This window comes from Colletotrichum scovillei (assembly GCF_011075155.1).
Source record: "Colletotrichum scovillei strain TJNH1 chromosome Unknown Contig00010, whole genome shotgun sequence".
Classification (NCBI taxonomy): Eukaryota; Fungi; Ascomycota; class Sordariomycetes; order Glomerellales; family Glomerellaceae; genus Colletotrichum; species Colletotrichum scovillei.
In genome coordinates this window covers 4,792,144-4,805,587 of record NW_023336268.1, presented here as the reverse complement: position 1 = coordinate 4,805,587, position 13,444 = coordinate 4,792,144, and the positions used below count along the sequence as shown (strand labels likewise).

Below are 13,444 nucleotides of genomic sequence, written 5' to 3'. Positions count from 1 at the left end.
TCAAGCAGGAGCTGCATGTAGCAGCGTGCTGAAGCCGTTGAGGAATCGGAATCCAGACGTCATGGCGTAGCTTGAGGCAAAGCAACCGTAAACTCAAGTGTACAAGCTGATCTGAATTGAGCTGGGTTAACCTAAGTCTCTTCATTTGAAAGAACTGAGAGCAACGCTATTCTGTGCTTGGATCATCGACCACGGTGCACACATCTGATTCTATGCATTACCCCATGAAAACGACGGGGAACAGAATATGGATACATGATCCGACGGGAAGAGAAGGGGCCAGGAGTTGTCTGCCGTATTTGCGTACGGATATGTGTTCATATGCGTGTCTTCCTCCACAGCCGTCGGAGAATTTGAGCTTGCAGTTAATCTATCTCATTCGCATGGCAGGCCTGTCTGTGTGAGATATCGGCCGTCTCAAAGAAAGGAGTGTTAGCCTACTACACAGTACTCCGTGGGCTGCGACTGACTAAGAGAGCAGGTCCAACAAGTGAAATGCCCTTGCCGCCAACGTAAGGAACCACACGTTGCAAGATGATCCTGGGGTTCCGCCCCCAAATCTGGAACTGAAGGTGCGGGACCGAATACTTATGGGACCCGACAAATATACCCCTACCTGGTTTCCGCCTTCTTCTAAATCCGTACTGCCGCCGCCGGGTCGCTCTGATTTTGAAGTACCTACGCATACTCCGTACCTCACCTTACCTTACCTTACCTTACCTTATCCAACTGACTGCCCTCATTCAGGTGCAACACCTTCTTCCTTGCATCCATCTGCTTCCAGACGATTTCCATCACCCAGAACAAGCAGGAAGGAGAACCCTTGAAAGGCAAGTTGCCTGAACCCTGCCTTTTGTTTTCCCTTAACCAATCAGATTAGGAAAAACAATTCCCTTCAGGTCGGAAGTTTTACCCCGTTTCTCACAGAGGAAAGAGCAACAGTTGAAAAAAGGTACCTTCCTTACGTACACCACGCACGATATATCCGGGGAACGTGTGACCGGACCACCCACCTTAGCGCGGAGCACATTGGGAAAGACCTTGGCCAACCCAAGCTGGTCCACCCACGTCCACCACCGGATCGACGACTGACGACTGCACCAGCAACCAACGCACCACCACCACCACCTCGACCTCCGCCGCAACTACCACAATTACCGCCGTCGCCGTCGCCGCTTCCTCCTCACCACAGAGCCGCAACGAACGAAATTTCATGACACCCCATGTCCGTCATTTCTGACATGACATGATTGGTCTCGCGAGACCTCTGCTGTCACCAGCCTTTCTTTGATTCCCTCAACAAAGCATTCCCAATCATCTTCTTTCAGCCCGGTATTTTCTTTAATCCATTTTACCATCCTGTTCTCTGGCCCATCCGCGGGTTCCCAAAAAAAAGAACAAGCCCAAAACGCGCCTTCCGCATCCGAGCCAAGATACCCACGATCGCTTCTTCTGACGACTCACTCCTCACCTCGACAATACCTTACAGCATAGTACGCGATTGGCAACCGAAAGAAGCCGCGCCATTGTAGCAGTAGCAGCCTACAATAGCAATCGACAACCGCTGCCATCGCAATCCGAAGCATGCGCTGAGGCCCCTCGCGATCATGGCCCCAGCCCTGCAGACCAGCGATCCAATGACCCATCAAGCCGCCGAGCCGCATCCGAACGAGGTCGAGCTTCCCTACCACAACGGCGTCCCAGGCCACCCCGCATCCGTTGACTACGATGGCGTCCCCGATGCTTCGGTAGACCCCGCCGTCGTCATGCGCAAGCTGATGAAGGGCAAGGACAAAGAATGGGATGCTGTCGCGCCCAGCAAGTCAGGCAAGAAGCTGACCCTTCTCGAGCTACCGGTGGACATCTTGCGCTTGATCATTAAGGAGGTAAGTTGACCCGCTATCAACCCCTCGGTCTCTCTCCCAGTACTGACATTCGACATTTCTAGATCACGCACACGAATGACCTTACCTCGCTCGCCTTGACCAACTCGAACCTTCACAATCTCGCGATCCCCCACATCTACTCGAGATTCGATATCGTCTGGCCCGATGCCACCCAGATGGCTACGTCCGACTCGAAGAGTGTCGATGCTCTTACGTACGGCCTGTCCACGATCTGCCTCGGCAGTTCCTTCGCGCATCGCACACGCAAGATGCTCAACCCAAGCTACATCCCCACCTACGGTTCCAACGTTCGGAGACAGAAGAACGACTACGCCAAATACACAAAGAAGTTCTCATTGGGCAATGGACCACAGGATTGGGTGGCCGAGTACATGATCTCCAAGGAGAGCGGCAAGATGCTGGGCACGCTCGTCGCTCTAGCCGTGGAGAAAATGGTCAACCTGGAGTCGTTCGTCTGGGATATGCCGACTGGCGTTCTCTCCGAGATCTTCATGGCTCTGGCGTCCATTCCCGAACAGAGCTCCGAGGCCGAGTCAAAACTGGAAAAGGTTTGGGTGAGATGGCATGATAACACCGACGGCTCCAGTCCGTCGCCATCGTCGAGTCCGCCTCCCCCGATCCCACCTCCTGTCCCACCCGGCAGCCACCTCACTACAGTCGGCATCTTGATCCCTTCGGACTCTGCTCATCCGGCACCGCGGGGCGCGATCCCGTATGCGGAAACAAATATCGAATTCCCTACCTTCAGTGTTCTGCCTCCGCTCAAGAGTCTCACTGTTCTCGACATTGACGAACTTGCTTACCTGGACGAGATGGCCGTAGCGATCGAAAGATCGAAAGACTGTTTACAAGAGCTTCGGGTCGGCATATCCCCGAGAGCCGTCTTCAAGGACTTTGTCCAAGCCTGGGATGGGCCCGACTTGCAGCAAATCGATCGGGATGCCAGATGGCCTGGTGAGAGCTCCATTGGCGAGAGAAGATTAGGCGGTGTTTTGGGCGTGCTTGTCGGTCGTATCTATGACATTCGCCGCAAGTCGACGTCGAAGTCAAGAGAGAAGGCCCCCATGGCATCGACGCAAGCGACACAAACCAATACCGCCCACTCTGCCATGGATACTACGGAGACCTCGAATGTCTCAGGGCAGCCCAACCCGAACGAGCCAGATGCTGTGGAAGTGGATGACTCAGTCGAGCCGCTCGTAACCCAACCAACGGGAGCTGCCACAGATGACCGAGCAGGCCATGAGGAAAAGTCACAGTCTGTGAAAGACCAGGCGACCGGTGACGGGGACCTCGTGGATACACCTTCGGGCGTGCCGAGAAGAAGGCTGGACGGCAAGCTCAAGCTCCGTTCTCTAGAGCTCGAAAGAGTTCATTTGTCAATTCAAGTCTTTAGCCAGGCCTTCGACTGGACTGTCCTGACCACATTGACTATCCTCGAGTGCGCCCAGCACGACACTCTTTGGAAGGCATTGCGAAAGCAATTCGCTCCCACTCCGATTGTCAGGCTCGGATCTCATCAACACCACGCCAGCTCTAAGCAAGCTATGGAGTATCATCTCAATCTCAAGAGCATTCACACAGATGTTACTTCGGTGGCTTTGATCAGCTTCCTTAGAGACACTCTAGCTCCTAACAGTCTAGAGGTCCTGTTCTTGCAGGATCGGAGACGGCCCAGTGGACCGCCAGCGGTGACCATCGATCAAATCTTTAAGGGAGTCATCAAGAAACACCGGGCGAGCCTGCAAAAGGTCCTTCTAGACAGTTCAGATCGGAAGCGTAGCAATGGCAACACTGCCACAGACACCGCTCGCTGGCGCAACTGGGTGCTGCCGACGGACATGTTGCTTTACATGACCAGTGGACGCATGGTGAGCCTAAGAGAATTGGCCATCTCCTTGCACTTCAAAGACTGGGTAAGTTGTTTTTCGTCTGTCTCTTGTGCACATACCTCAAAGCTAGTGAACACCTGTGCCTCATATCACGGGTTCATTCAGCACCAATCACAGCTCTCACGATCGTCGTGATGATGACGCGGCTTTCCAGAGAAGCAGAATCTCAAGGACTTCTAATGCTAATGATAATTACAGCACACATTCCTTCAGCGCTTGCCAAACACCCCTCAGCTGCGGTCTCTCAACCTGCAGCATATTGCCGATCATATACTCGGCAACTTTGACCCTCGAGAGTTGGCGTTGCAGATGGTCGATATTATCACCCTTCGCCCTGATATTCAGCTCTGTTATGTGGGCATTTCTACAAAGTGCTTCGAGATCTTGGAGAGCAAGCCGGCAGAAGAGAGTGGTGCGTCAACTACGAGTGTTGCGGCTGACCATGGTGTTGTGGGCCACGAATCTGGAGTTGACGGCGAAGACGATGACGAGGAAGATGAGGTCGCTACGGATGACGACGACACGGCGAGTCAGGTGGATGAAGATACCTCTGAGGAGGAAACCGATGATACCCCGGGGAATGCAGTACATGCAGATGACTCGCAGTCGGAAGCGTCTGCGGCGCAGGACTCGGACGACGATGAATCGATGCGAGACGCTGATTACGGCACCTCACGTCCTCGTCTCCGACTCCGAGAGATTCTGTTCTACGATGACAAGGTAGCGATTTTCAAGGCTCGGCACGGCAGACTGTAGTATGGTCTCGGAAAGTGAGCTAGGGTACAAGTGATGGAGGGGGAGGGGGTGGAAGGGAGGCATATGGACGGGTCAAAACTTGCATACCATGGAGGCATATGCGAACGATACAGTGAGACGGTTGAATACCAAGGCGAAGGAGGTTTTGCAAAGTACGCTATCTTGAGATTTTGGGGGCAGCCTTGTTTTCCCTTCCCCCCCCAACGGACTAGCCTAGTCGTCTTTTCCTTTACATCAATTGATATCCCCTCCCGTGCTGAATAGCAGCATGGGGAGCCATTGTTAATTCCAATCCCTTTCCCGGAACCCTTGTGTCATGATTTACAACTCACTTGTCTGTTGGACACCTCTAGGCCAGTAAAGTCAACATGGTTTTTTGGACAGATGGAACAGTATGATTTCTCGTCCTCTCGTCAGTTCTATACACAGTGGCATCATGTCGAAGAGGTAGATGGCATGGTCTTTGTCCGTCTATCCATCACACTGAACCCCGTCTAGTGGCTGACTCTGCAGAACTGTTCAAGACACTTTGATATCAGGAACAGATATGCAGCAACGACCCCTTACTCCCGCGCACAAGCAAGTCTGGACTTTGTCAAGAGGTGATTGCCATACAGAACCATCTTTCCTAATCTGCCTAGTTAACCTATGAACGACTACCTAGACTAAACCGGAGATGTTTTGTTTGGAACGTTACGTCCAAAGTCCCACCCCTGGTTTATTTTCTCCCCTTTGGTCTTTTCTATGCTTGCGGTCCCACCCCGCCCACCGGCGTCTATTTTTTACTCTTGGAAGGATGGGAAAGATGAGATGGGGTCACTTGAGAGGCGAGATAGGCGCAGAGATGAGGTGACAAGGAAGGGCAGGGGAGTTGGAGGGGAGGCGTGTACGGATGGATTGGGGGGGTTACAGAAGGGTAGTTCGGGACAAGGCGGAGTACGGAAGTGTGATGGACGACTTGCCACCCCTTTTTCTTCAGATGTAGATGGAAGGATGAAGGGCATGGGATGGGACGAGATGGGATTGGGGGGAGGGACGCAAGCAGACCTTGCATGCGTTAGCCGTTTCGTGCCTGCGGGAGAGGGAGAAGCTAGAGCTGAGGGAAGGCAAGCCACCACCACCACTACCACCACCATTGTCATGTCCATCAGGACGCAAGCTCGTTGGAGAGGGTAGGGTAGGGGGAGGGGAGGGGGATGGATGGGCATCCGTCTTTCCGGCTTTCTGCACCGTACCCGTACGGCGTGGTGTACTCCCGCTTCCAGGAGGGGGATGGATGGATGATGGGACATGGGGAGGAGTTGGGGCAATGGGAGGTAGGGTGATAATAAGGGTTGGCACGTACAATCCAACGGGAAGTTTGTAACTCCATGCTCCCAGGACGAAAGCTTCTGGTCTAGATTTTGCTTTGCTGTTGTGAAGTGATATATTGGACGTTGTTGGAGTGGAACTACATCAACCTGTGCATGTGGGTGTACGTATGTCAAGTCAACCAAGATTGCCACTAGGGCGTTTCTGTCTTGGGATCAACTTTGGTCTTTGTAATTGCTTGGGAAGAGGGGACCTCGATCACCGCGAGTTCCTCAAGAGTCTAGTACAAGAGCTCTGAATGGTCTGATGGAGAGAGAGAGGGGGGAGGGTGATGGGGGATATCTACGGAACTTACCCTGCTGTCACCACACCCTCCCCCTTCCCTTCTCTCATCCTAGTCCTAGTCATAGTCCTACTCTTCACCCAATGATGATGTCTTTCTTCTTGTATGCCTTAACCCGGGTCCCATGTAAGTATCCAAAAGCCGTTGAGGGGGAGAAAGAAGTCCTACGTCTAGACTTAATCGAGAGACTCTCCATAGATATGAAGGTGGGGGAGGAGAAACCAGACCCTTACTTTCCACCCCTTAGTCGCCCCCATTCCCCTTCGTCCCGCGGGAAACCGGCGGATTTCGAAAGGGAAGGTAAAGTAGGCACCGGTGTGATAGTTGAGGAGGCGAAGTGCAGAAGAGGAAGAAGAGACTGAGGCAGATCTCTTCTGTTCTGGAAGTATTCTGCGCCCTCTCTCTCTCTCCCTCCGCCCTGTCTCCATCGCTCCGAGACTCGGGAAGATACACATCTTGCCTTCTACATCCGCAGCCCCTTCTGGCCTCCGTGGCTTTGAGTTACGAAGTTTGTATACATTTATACATATTGTCAGTTCTGGCGGAGCCCCTGTGAGGAAAAGGAGTTTCTACAGCCCCCTATAGGTGATGATACAACACTCTTGACCTCCATCAAGCTAACCCAATCCTGAACCTGAAGATAGATGGGGGAAAGCAAACAGGCAAAAAGAGAGGTGGGGGTGGTCGTGGCGGTGATGGCGCTTCCTGATGGTGGTGATGGACATGGGGGCTTGCGCACTGCGGCAGGAAGAAGGAAGGCGCAAGGGAAGAAGCAGGTCGAGATGAGTGTCTGCGAGTGGAATATCTGAACGGATCCAGAAAAGGGTGGGAGAGAAAGAGAGAGGGTGAAAAACCCCAAATCCAAACCCAAGAACGAGGGAAAGGAGTCAAGCGGGAGGATCGTGATCCTTGCCCTTTTTCTTTCCCGCTGAGGCCATGGCGGTGGGAGACCCAAGTGGGATGAGGATATGGAATTAGGGTGTACTCGAAGAGAAGGTGATGTTGGGGGGCGACGAACGAAGGACCCTCCTGCTCTTCTTGTCAGTGTCGTTACTCTTTCGCCCTTTCTCCTCTCTCTCTCTCTCTCTCTCTCTCTCTCTCTCTCTCTCTCTCTCTCTCTCTCTCTTTCTCTCGTCATATACCCTGGCCATCTCCTTGCGAACAAGTAGATCAGTCTACAGATAGACAAGCCTCTACGGCTTCAGTAGACGGAAGGACGAAAGGATGGAAGCCTAATCCAACTGGACAAATTGTCCAGCGAAAAGGGAATACCCGCATACATAGCTGGAAGAAGTCATTTCGTTTACATGCTCAACAAGGGGATGGTTACGATTTACCTATTGCCAAGCCGGTAGCCCAAATATGGAACAGATGGAAAAGGCACAGGAGGATGAGCTCCCACGTCGGGGGACAAATACATGGTCTCCTTGTAGGGCTGCCCTGAACAGTCGTAGACTCTGAAGATTAGGAAGGCGGAGATCCCACCGTATGGCCCTTGACATCCTGTTGCCTTACTTTGGGGACTCCGCAAAGGTAAAGTAACACCGAGAGAATGGAACTATCAGGTCTTCTTGAAGCAACCAAGGTAGCTGAGGATGTGCATCCTGGTCCCAGGACTTCCCTCTTTGGATGTAGTATTTCAAATATCAAACGAGACTGTGATATCTCTCAAATTGTAATGAAAGAGGTCCTGCTTGCGGTGTAGCTCAAAATGACATTGCGTAGAACATCATGAGTAGGGACGAGACGAGACTCGTAAAGAGATCATTTCCAAACCGGGGCGAGCTTCAGTCCAGACTTACTGTGCTTGGCTCATCGTTTCCCCATCCCCGACCCCAGGATAACCTCTTACGAGTGAGCATCTAGACTGTAAAGCCAGACCTAGGTCCGTCTGACATGAGCTGCCGTGGGGACATTGAACATTGGTTGATGAATCCTCCTCATCGACCGGAATGGCGGCATTGTGCGCTGGCTTCACTGTACCTTGCGCCACCCATCGCTCGACGAATCCTTCCATCTTGGTCTGTTTGCCCCCATTTCCTGTCTACACCCTCTCTCTTTCCCCGAGAAGACTCGCACTCGTTCGTCGAACCAGCGACTGGCCCGGACACTAATGGAGCACACCCGCTCCCCGTGAAATCACAATCGAGCCATCGAGATGCTGTCCGCCGTCGAAAATAGCAACAAGGTAATTCTGGAGCCTAGAATCTGTCATTCCCCTCAATGCCCGGACGACGTGCGGTGGTTGGTCCGTGAGGGCCATAGGATCGACCTCCCTGCGCAGGTCACCGCCTCGTTACCACCAGGACCCCCAGCCACAGTTTTGGGAGGATCGCGTGCATACCGCTCAAGCCACGCTCGCGGGCCCGGAGTGCGATCATACAGTCGAGGTTGGCCAGCTCGGAGTCGGGCTGAGGTAAGAGGGGTTATCCAGGAAACACAAGGCTGACTTTTCCCCTTCGTGAGACGAGCTGATGAGACGTGGTCCACATAGAAGGCTGGCGCACATTCTTCCATGTCTTGTCCTTTGATACACATCATGCTTCCAAATCGTGACTGCCGCCAGAGGCGGGGGCCGTCCGGCTTACCTCCCCGTGACGACGACAGCAAGACGCTTCTGCATTGTACGCATACTGCGAATGCAAAGCTTCAAGATCGGATCTTTTCGTTGCTAGTCCCTCAGACGTCGCCGCTTCCAAAGTTGAGACATGCCAGGTCGTCCACCACCTTCAGCCACAACGCATCAGTCGTCTAGCCCTATGAGCCGTGCGCCCCCCTTACCAATTCCCCGGACAGCCGTATGGGAAACCGTCCACAAGGTCCGGAGGACCTGAAGCGAGACCAAATGCTCCGGATCACATCGGCGCATGAGCCGAGTCGGCCATAACCACGGGGTTAATCTGGAAAGTCCGACCGCGAACGCAAGAAGATGCACGGCAGTGCTGCGTTGGCCCAAATTGCCCCGTGGTGTCTGAACACGCTGACCCGTTGTCTACGAGAGTTCATTGCTGACGCTCGTAACGCTCTTACCGAACTTATTTTCGTTGATTATGACGATAGACACATTCGTCTGACTTGACCACCGCCGTGATTCGTCTGGAGATAATGATAGAACACCGATGCCGTGGGTCGATATTGTCCGAGGTTGACACTGCAATTCCAGTCTATCTTTGTTCCCACACATAGGCACCACATTGAGTCGCTGGCGGACGGCACCGACTATGAGTGGTCAGATGCCGCCACGACAGCTGGCCAGACACATGTTGTGCATCGAAGAGGGCGCGACAAGAATATGTGCTAAGTGCGCCATAGCAAGCGGGTGCTGCGCCGCCAAGTTGATCGATCTTTCGACATCAGGAGGGGGGCGTGTCTCTGGCACCTCTTGGTCATGCCCCTCGTAGGGCGCTTGGTGCGAGACGTTGAATCCTCCCGATGAGCCAAATCATCCATGCTCGCATGAACCTGATTAAAGGCGTTCGGGATGGATCGCGCCGTTACATTTCACGACCAGAAGCCACGCAGGCCAGGCCAGATTGTAACAATGTTTTCTTCGCACTTTTGCGGGGTTTTGGGTGAAGGCGATTGGCAGGTTCGGGTTGATATATCAGGTCCCGCCATACCAAAGTGCCAGACAAGTCGTAAGCAGAGTGGACTTGAATATCCGTACAATAGCAATACGTTAAAGTCCCCATAATAAAGAAGGAGCCAGGGTCTGGCCAACGATCGTGGATAATGTGGTGTGTCTGTCTACTCGTCTGCGGCACAGCCGCAGCATCTCAAGTCCACAGGGCAACTGGATGTAACAGTGCTGGGCCACGTCGAGCGTGCAGATGACGGCCATATGTCAACTTGAATCCAGTGCTTCAGCTCATCTTTTGACAAGGGGTGTGCTGCAAGACGCAGGCTTTCCGTTTGAGAGTGTACGGGCGAGCGTGTGCTGTTTTGGAACCTGACGCTGCATGTCAGACTTTGGAGCAACCCAAGACGCAGATGGAGAGCGGTCGGTCCCTCGTAGGGCTGGGAGGAACACTCGGGGGCGGCAGCGGAAGGATTCTGAGTATGTCTAATGGCCGGTATGTACGAGTGTACGGAGAAGGGTTCCGTCGGCCAAAGGTGTAAGCGTAAAATACGTGTTGAGGGCGTATCAGTATGTTCACGTACAAAGGTCCCATCCGTCTGGCCAGCCACGGCACCAGCTGGCCTGCGAACAGACCATGACGTCGTGGGCGTGGTACTCGAATTTGGTCTCATTGTGGATTTCCCTCTACCAAAACATTTGTCGGAGCGAAGTGTTCGGGTGAAAGACAGCGATTATTCGTGACGGTGACAGTCCAGAATTCGAGGGGATTCATTCTTAGATGACGTCGACGTATCTAGAGCAGAGCCGTGCCGCCCCTCTGCATATCTTGTCGACGAATCGGCAGGAAGTATACGCGGCTTTTCTGGCTACGCTCGTGAACACGGAGAGCAAACCAGAAGAGGCAGTTCAACCCTTTTCCCAACATGAATATGCATTCCGCCGTGTGGTGTGACCTATGCGTCTCGTGCAGGCAGCCCTAAATTGCTCTGCCCTACAGGGCCAGAGAACATAGGGTACTCTGCGTGCCCAAGAAGACCTGGCTGTTTCCCGCCAGTCTGTAAAGTCTGTGAAGCCGCGACGATTTTGGCGGCGTTCGACCTAGAGACGCCATGGTCTGAGGCACGGCGCTTCCAACTATCGCATTTCTAATCTGCTGACATTTAACGACGAGCGCCCGCAACCTGGTCTATGCTGTCTGTGCCGCCGCGAAACTTCCGGAGGTCAGGCGAGGGTTAGAAGAGCTAGGCATTGTTGATGCTGCGTGGCCTAAAACCTGTCTCTTGGCTCTCCAAGTAAACGCCCGCTTCTTAGCTTCAATGTGAGCCTTCAGGACATCAGACCTTGTTCGAGCCTTTGCGAAGTCGGAGACTTCGACAGCCTCTCGGCGACTTTGACTAGGTCGAGGTGAATCCGGGGTAAGAGGCACAGTCCTCCCCCATCGGCCAAGGATTCCGCAAAGTCGATCAGACTAACAGTGAGATTCCCTTTTAGCAAACTGTGTCCCTTGGCCGGGATTTGGTAGACCTCGTCGCATCATAGATTCGGGCCCCTTGGTGAAGCACGGTAGATTTGACATTTGGCGCACAGAGACCGTTTCTGGCAAATCATCAGGAGAAAAGCATGATCTGATCCCACGCGGAGTATGGGAAATGCAAAACACTGAAGAGTCGGTGACGCTAACAATTCTAAGGTAGCAGACAGACGCCATTTCCATCTCTTTGCAGCTCAATACCGCAGTTATATGTGGGAGAGCGGAGAGAATCTCAAGCAAAGTGGGATTCTGCGGTGCCCACTGCACGCATGCGGGTTTCTTGTTCACAGGGCAGTGTTGTATGCCGCGTGCCGCGTGCTGCAAACCAATGGGGAATATGAGGAGTCCACGGAACACCCCTAGCCCGGTGGGCTACAGCCACTTGAGCTGTAAAGGGCGAGATGGGAAGATGCAAGACACTTCTGAAATGTCTTTGGCGAAATTTCTAGGGCCCGTAATATGAAACGCAATGGTAAGCAGGACGTCTTCCTGTGGAGGTTCTCATTTGATGAATGTCCGTGGGTGGCAGCGTCGTTGGTGCAACGGCACAACCTGACCTTGCGTGCCGAGTGCTTTCGACAACGTTTAGTTTTACGACTTCACAACCTCGGCCTTTTCCTTATTGAGTCGTTTACGGTAAATCAACTGCTTGACCGGTGCACTGAGTTCATCGCTTTCAAGGGGTCCCAAGGGGCCCCATCACACTGCCCATCCATACTATCGGAGCTTGGGGGCGAGTCCCGAGACTTTGGAGCTCACTCGTCCGAGACCGTGGCATGCCGCATGAGCAGTGGGCTGTTCAGAGTTCTGGGTGCCTGGCAACCCTGGTCGTCTGGTCTCCATTTCGATGGGCAGTCGTCAACGTGGCAGTTGTTCCTCTACACAGTTCAAGGGTCCGTCCAGGGTGCCAACAGCCCTCGCATCTTTGCTGCTTTGGGAAGCGAGCTTCTGCTGTGTATTTGCGGTGATTCGGGTTATCCGTACGGACGCAGCCAGTCCGGGTCAGGTACGGAGTGGTTATTGCAACCTAGCTCAATGTGGCTCCGTAGGATTTGGACTTGACCTTCGGATAGCAAGGTGATGATGAACACCAGGATTCAATCATCAACGGCCAGAACTCGGACTTTGGGAGCAGTGGTGAGGCCGAGATTCACATCGCTCACTACAACAAATAAGTTGATAATGTCTCCTATCGAAGGTGACAGGTGCTCCCCAGCCTTCCACGAGTCCACGCTGATGACGACTTTGGGGCGTGGGCAAAAATGCAATGGATCCGGGGCTGGATTGAAGCGTAACATTGCAGCTTGTCTTCATCGACCCGAACTTGTGTCAAACCTCAAGATTCGTCCAAAGTTTCGCAGTCTTTCCTAGTCTGGCAATTCGTAAATCTGGCCAACGAGTTTCCGACCGTAATCTTCGATCTTTCCCGCTTCTTGCGTCTTCCATGCGTATGCGTACGTCTCACATAATCAGGGATGCGTTAGGACGCGGCATGTTGACGAAAGCGCAATGATCCGCGATGACCGTGAAAGTGGTGAGAACTCAAAGCGTCGTATTTGAACCTATTCCCCTCTCACACACATGGGTCGCACGAGTAAAGAGACGTTTCCTCAAAAAGTGCTCGTTGCGTTTGCATCTGGTAGAGGCTCGATTTTGAAGGGTTGGATGTCATCGGACCCAAGCCAATGAATTCACAGCTCGTCATCGATGGTAACATCTGACTGGTATCAGAACCCCACAGCTTCACGCTGGGGCACTCTCCCTTCTCTCTCGGTACGATTTTTCTCAGCTTCTGCGGTCATCACATTGTGTCCATATGCTTTTTTTTTCGGGGCGGCAAATTAATGGGCCACCTGGGGATCGATCTCGTGGCTTGAATGCTGCCCATTGCTTTGGGCATACATGTGCGCCATGGACCAAGGCACATGGAGTGAACAGGTGAGCCAGAGATAATTGGCTCGAATAAACGCTGGCCATCAACGCCATCGGATGTTTTCGCCAGGCAAAGTGTAATATGTGCCAGGATGCCTGAAAGCGTTCATGACCCAAAAGTCGGGAAATCATAATCCCAGTATCCGTAAAGATGCTTCGGATATGATACTGTATGGCCAAGAAAGAAGCTAG

At 53.1% G+C, this 13,444-nt stretch overlaps 1 protein-coding gene across 1 annotated transcript; it reads left to right on the top strand.

Moving 5' to 3' along the window:
- The first annotated feature begins 653 nt into the window (after window positions 1–653).
- On the top strand, window positions 654–4,731 carry HER10_EVM0008837 (F-box domain-containing protein). Its single transcript, XM_035478345.1, has 3 exons — window positions 654–1,886; window positions 1,949–3,823; window positions 3,998–4,731. Exons 1-3 carry the CDS (start codon window positions 1,608–1,610, stop codon window positions 4,553–4,555), a joined length of 2,712 nt encoding a protein of 903 aa, XP_035328292.1. The 5' UTR covers window positions 654–1,607; the 3' UTR covers window positions 4,556–4,731.
- Window positions 4,732–13,444: the final 8,713 nt, after the last annotated feature.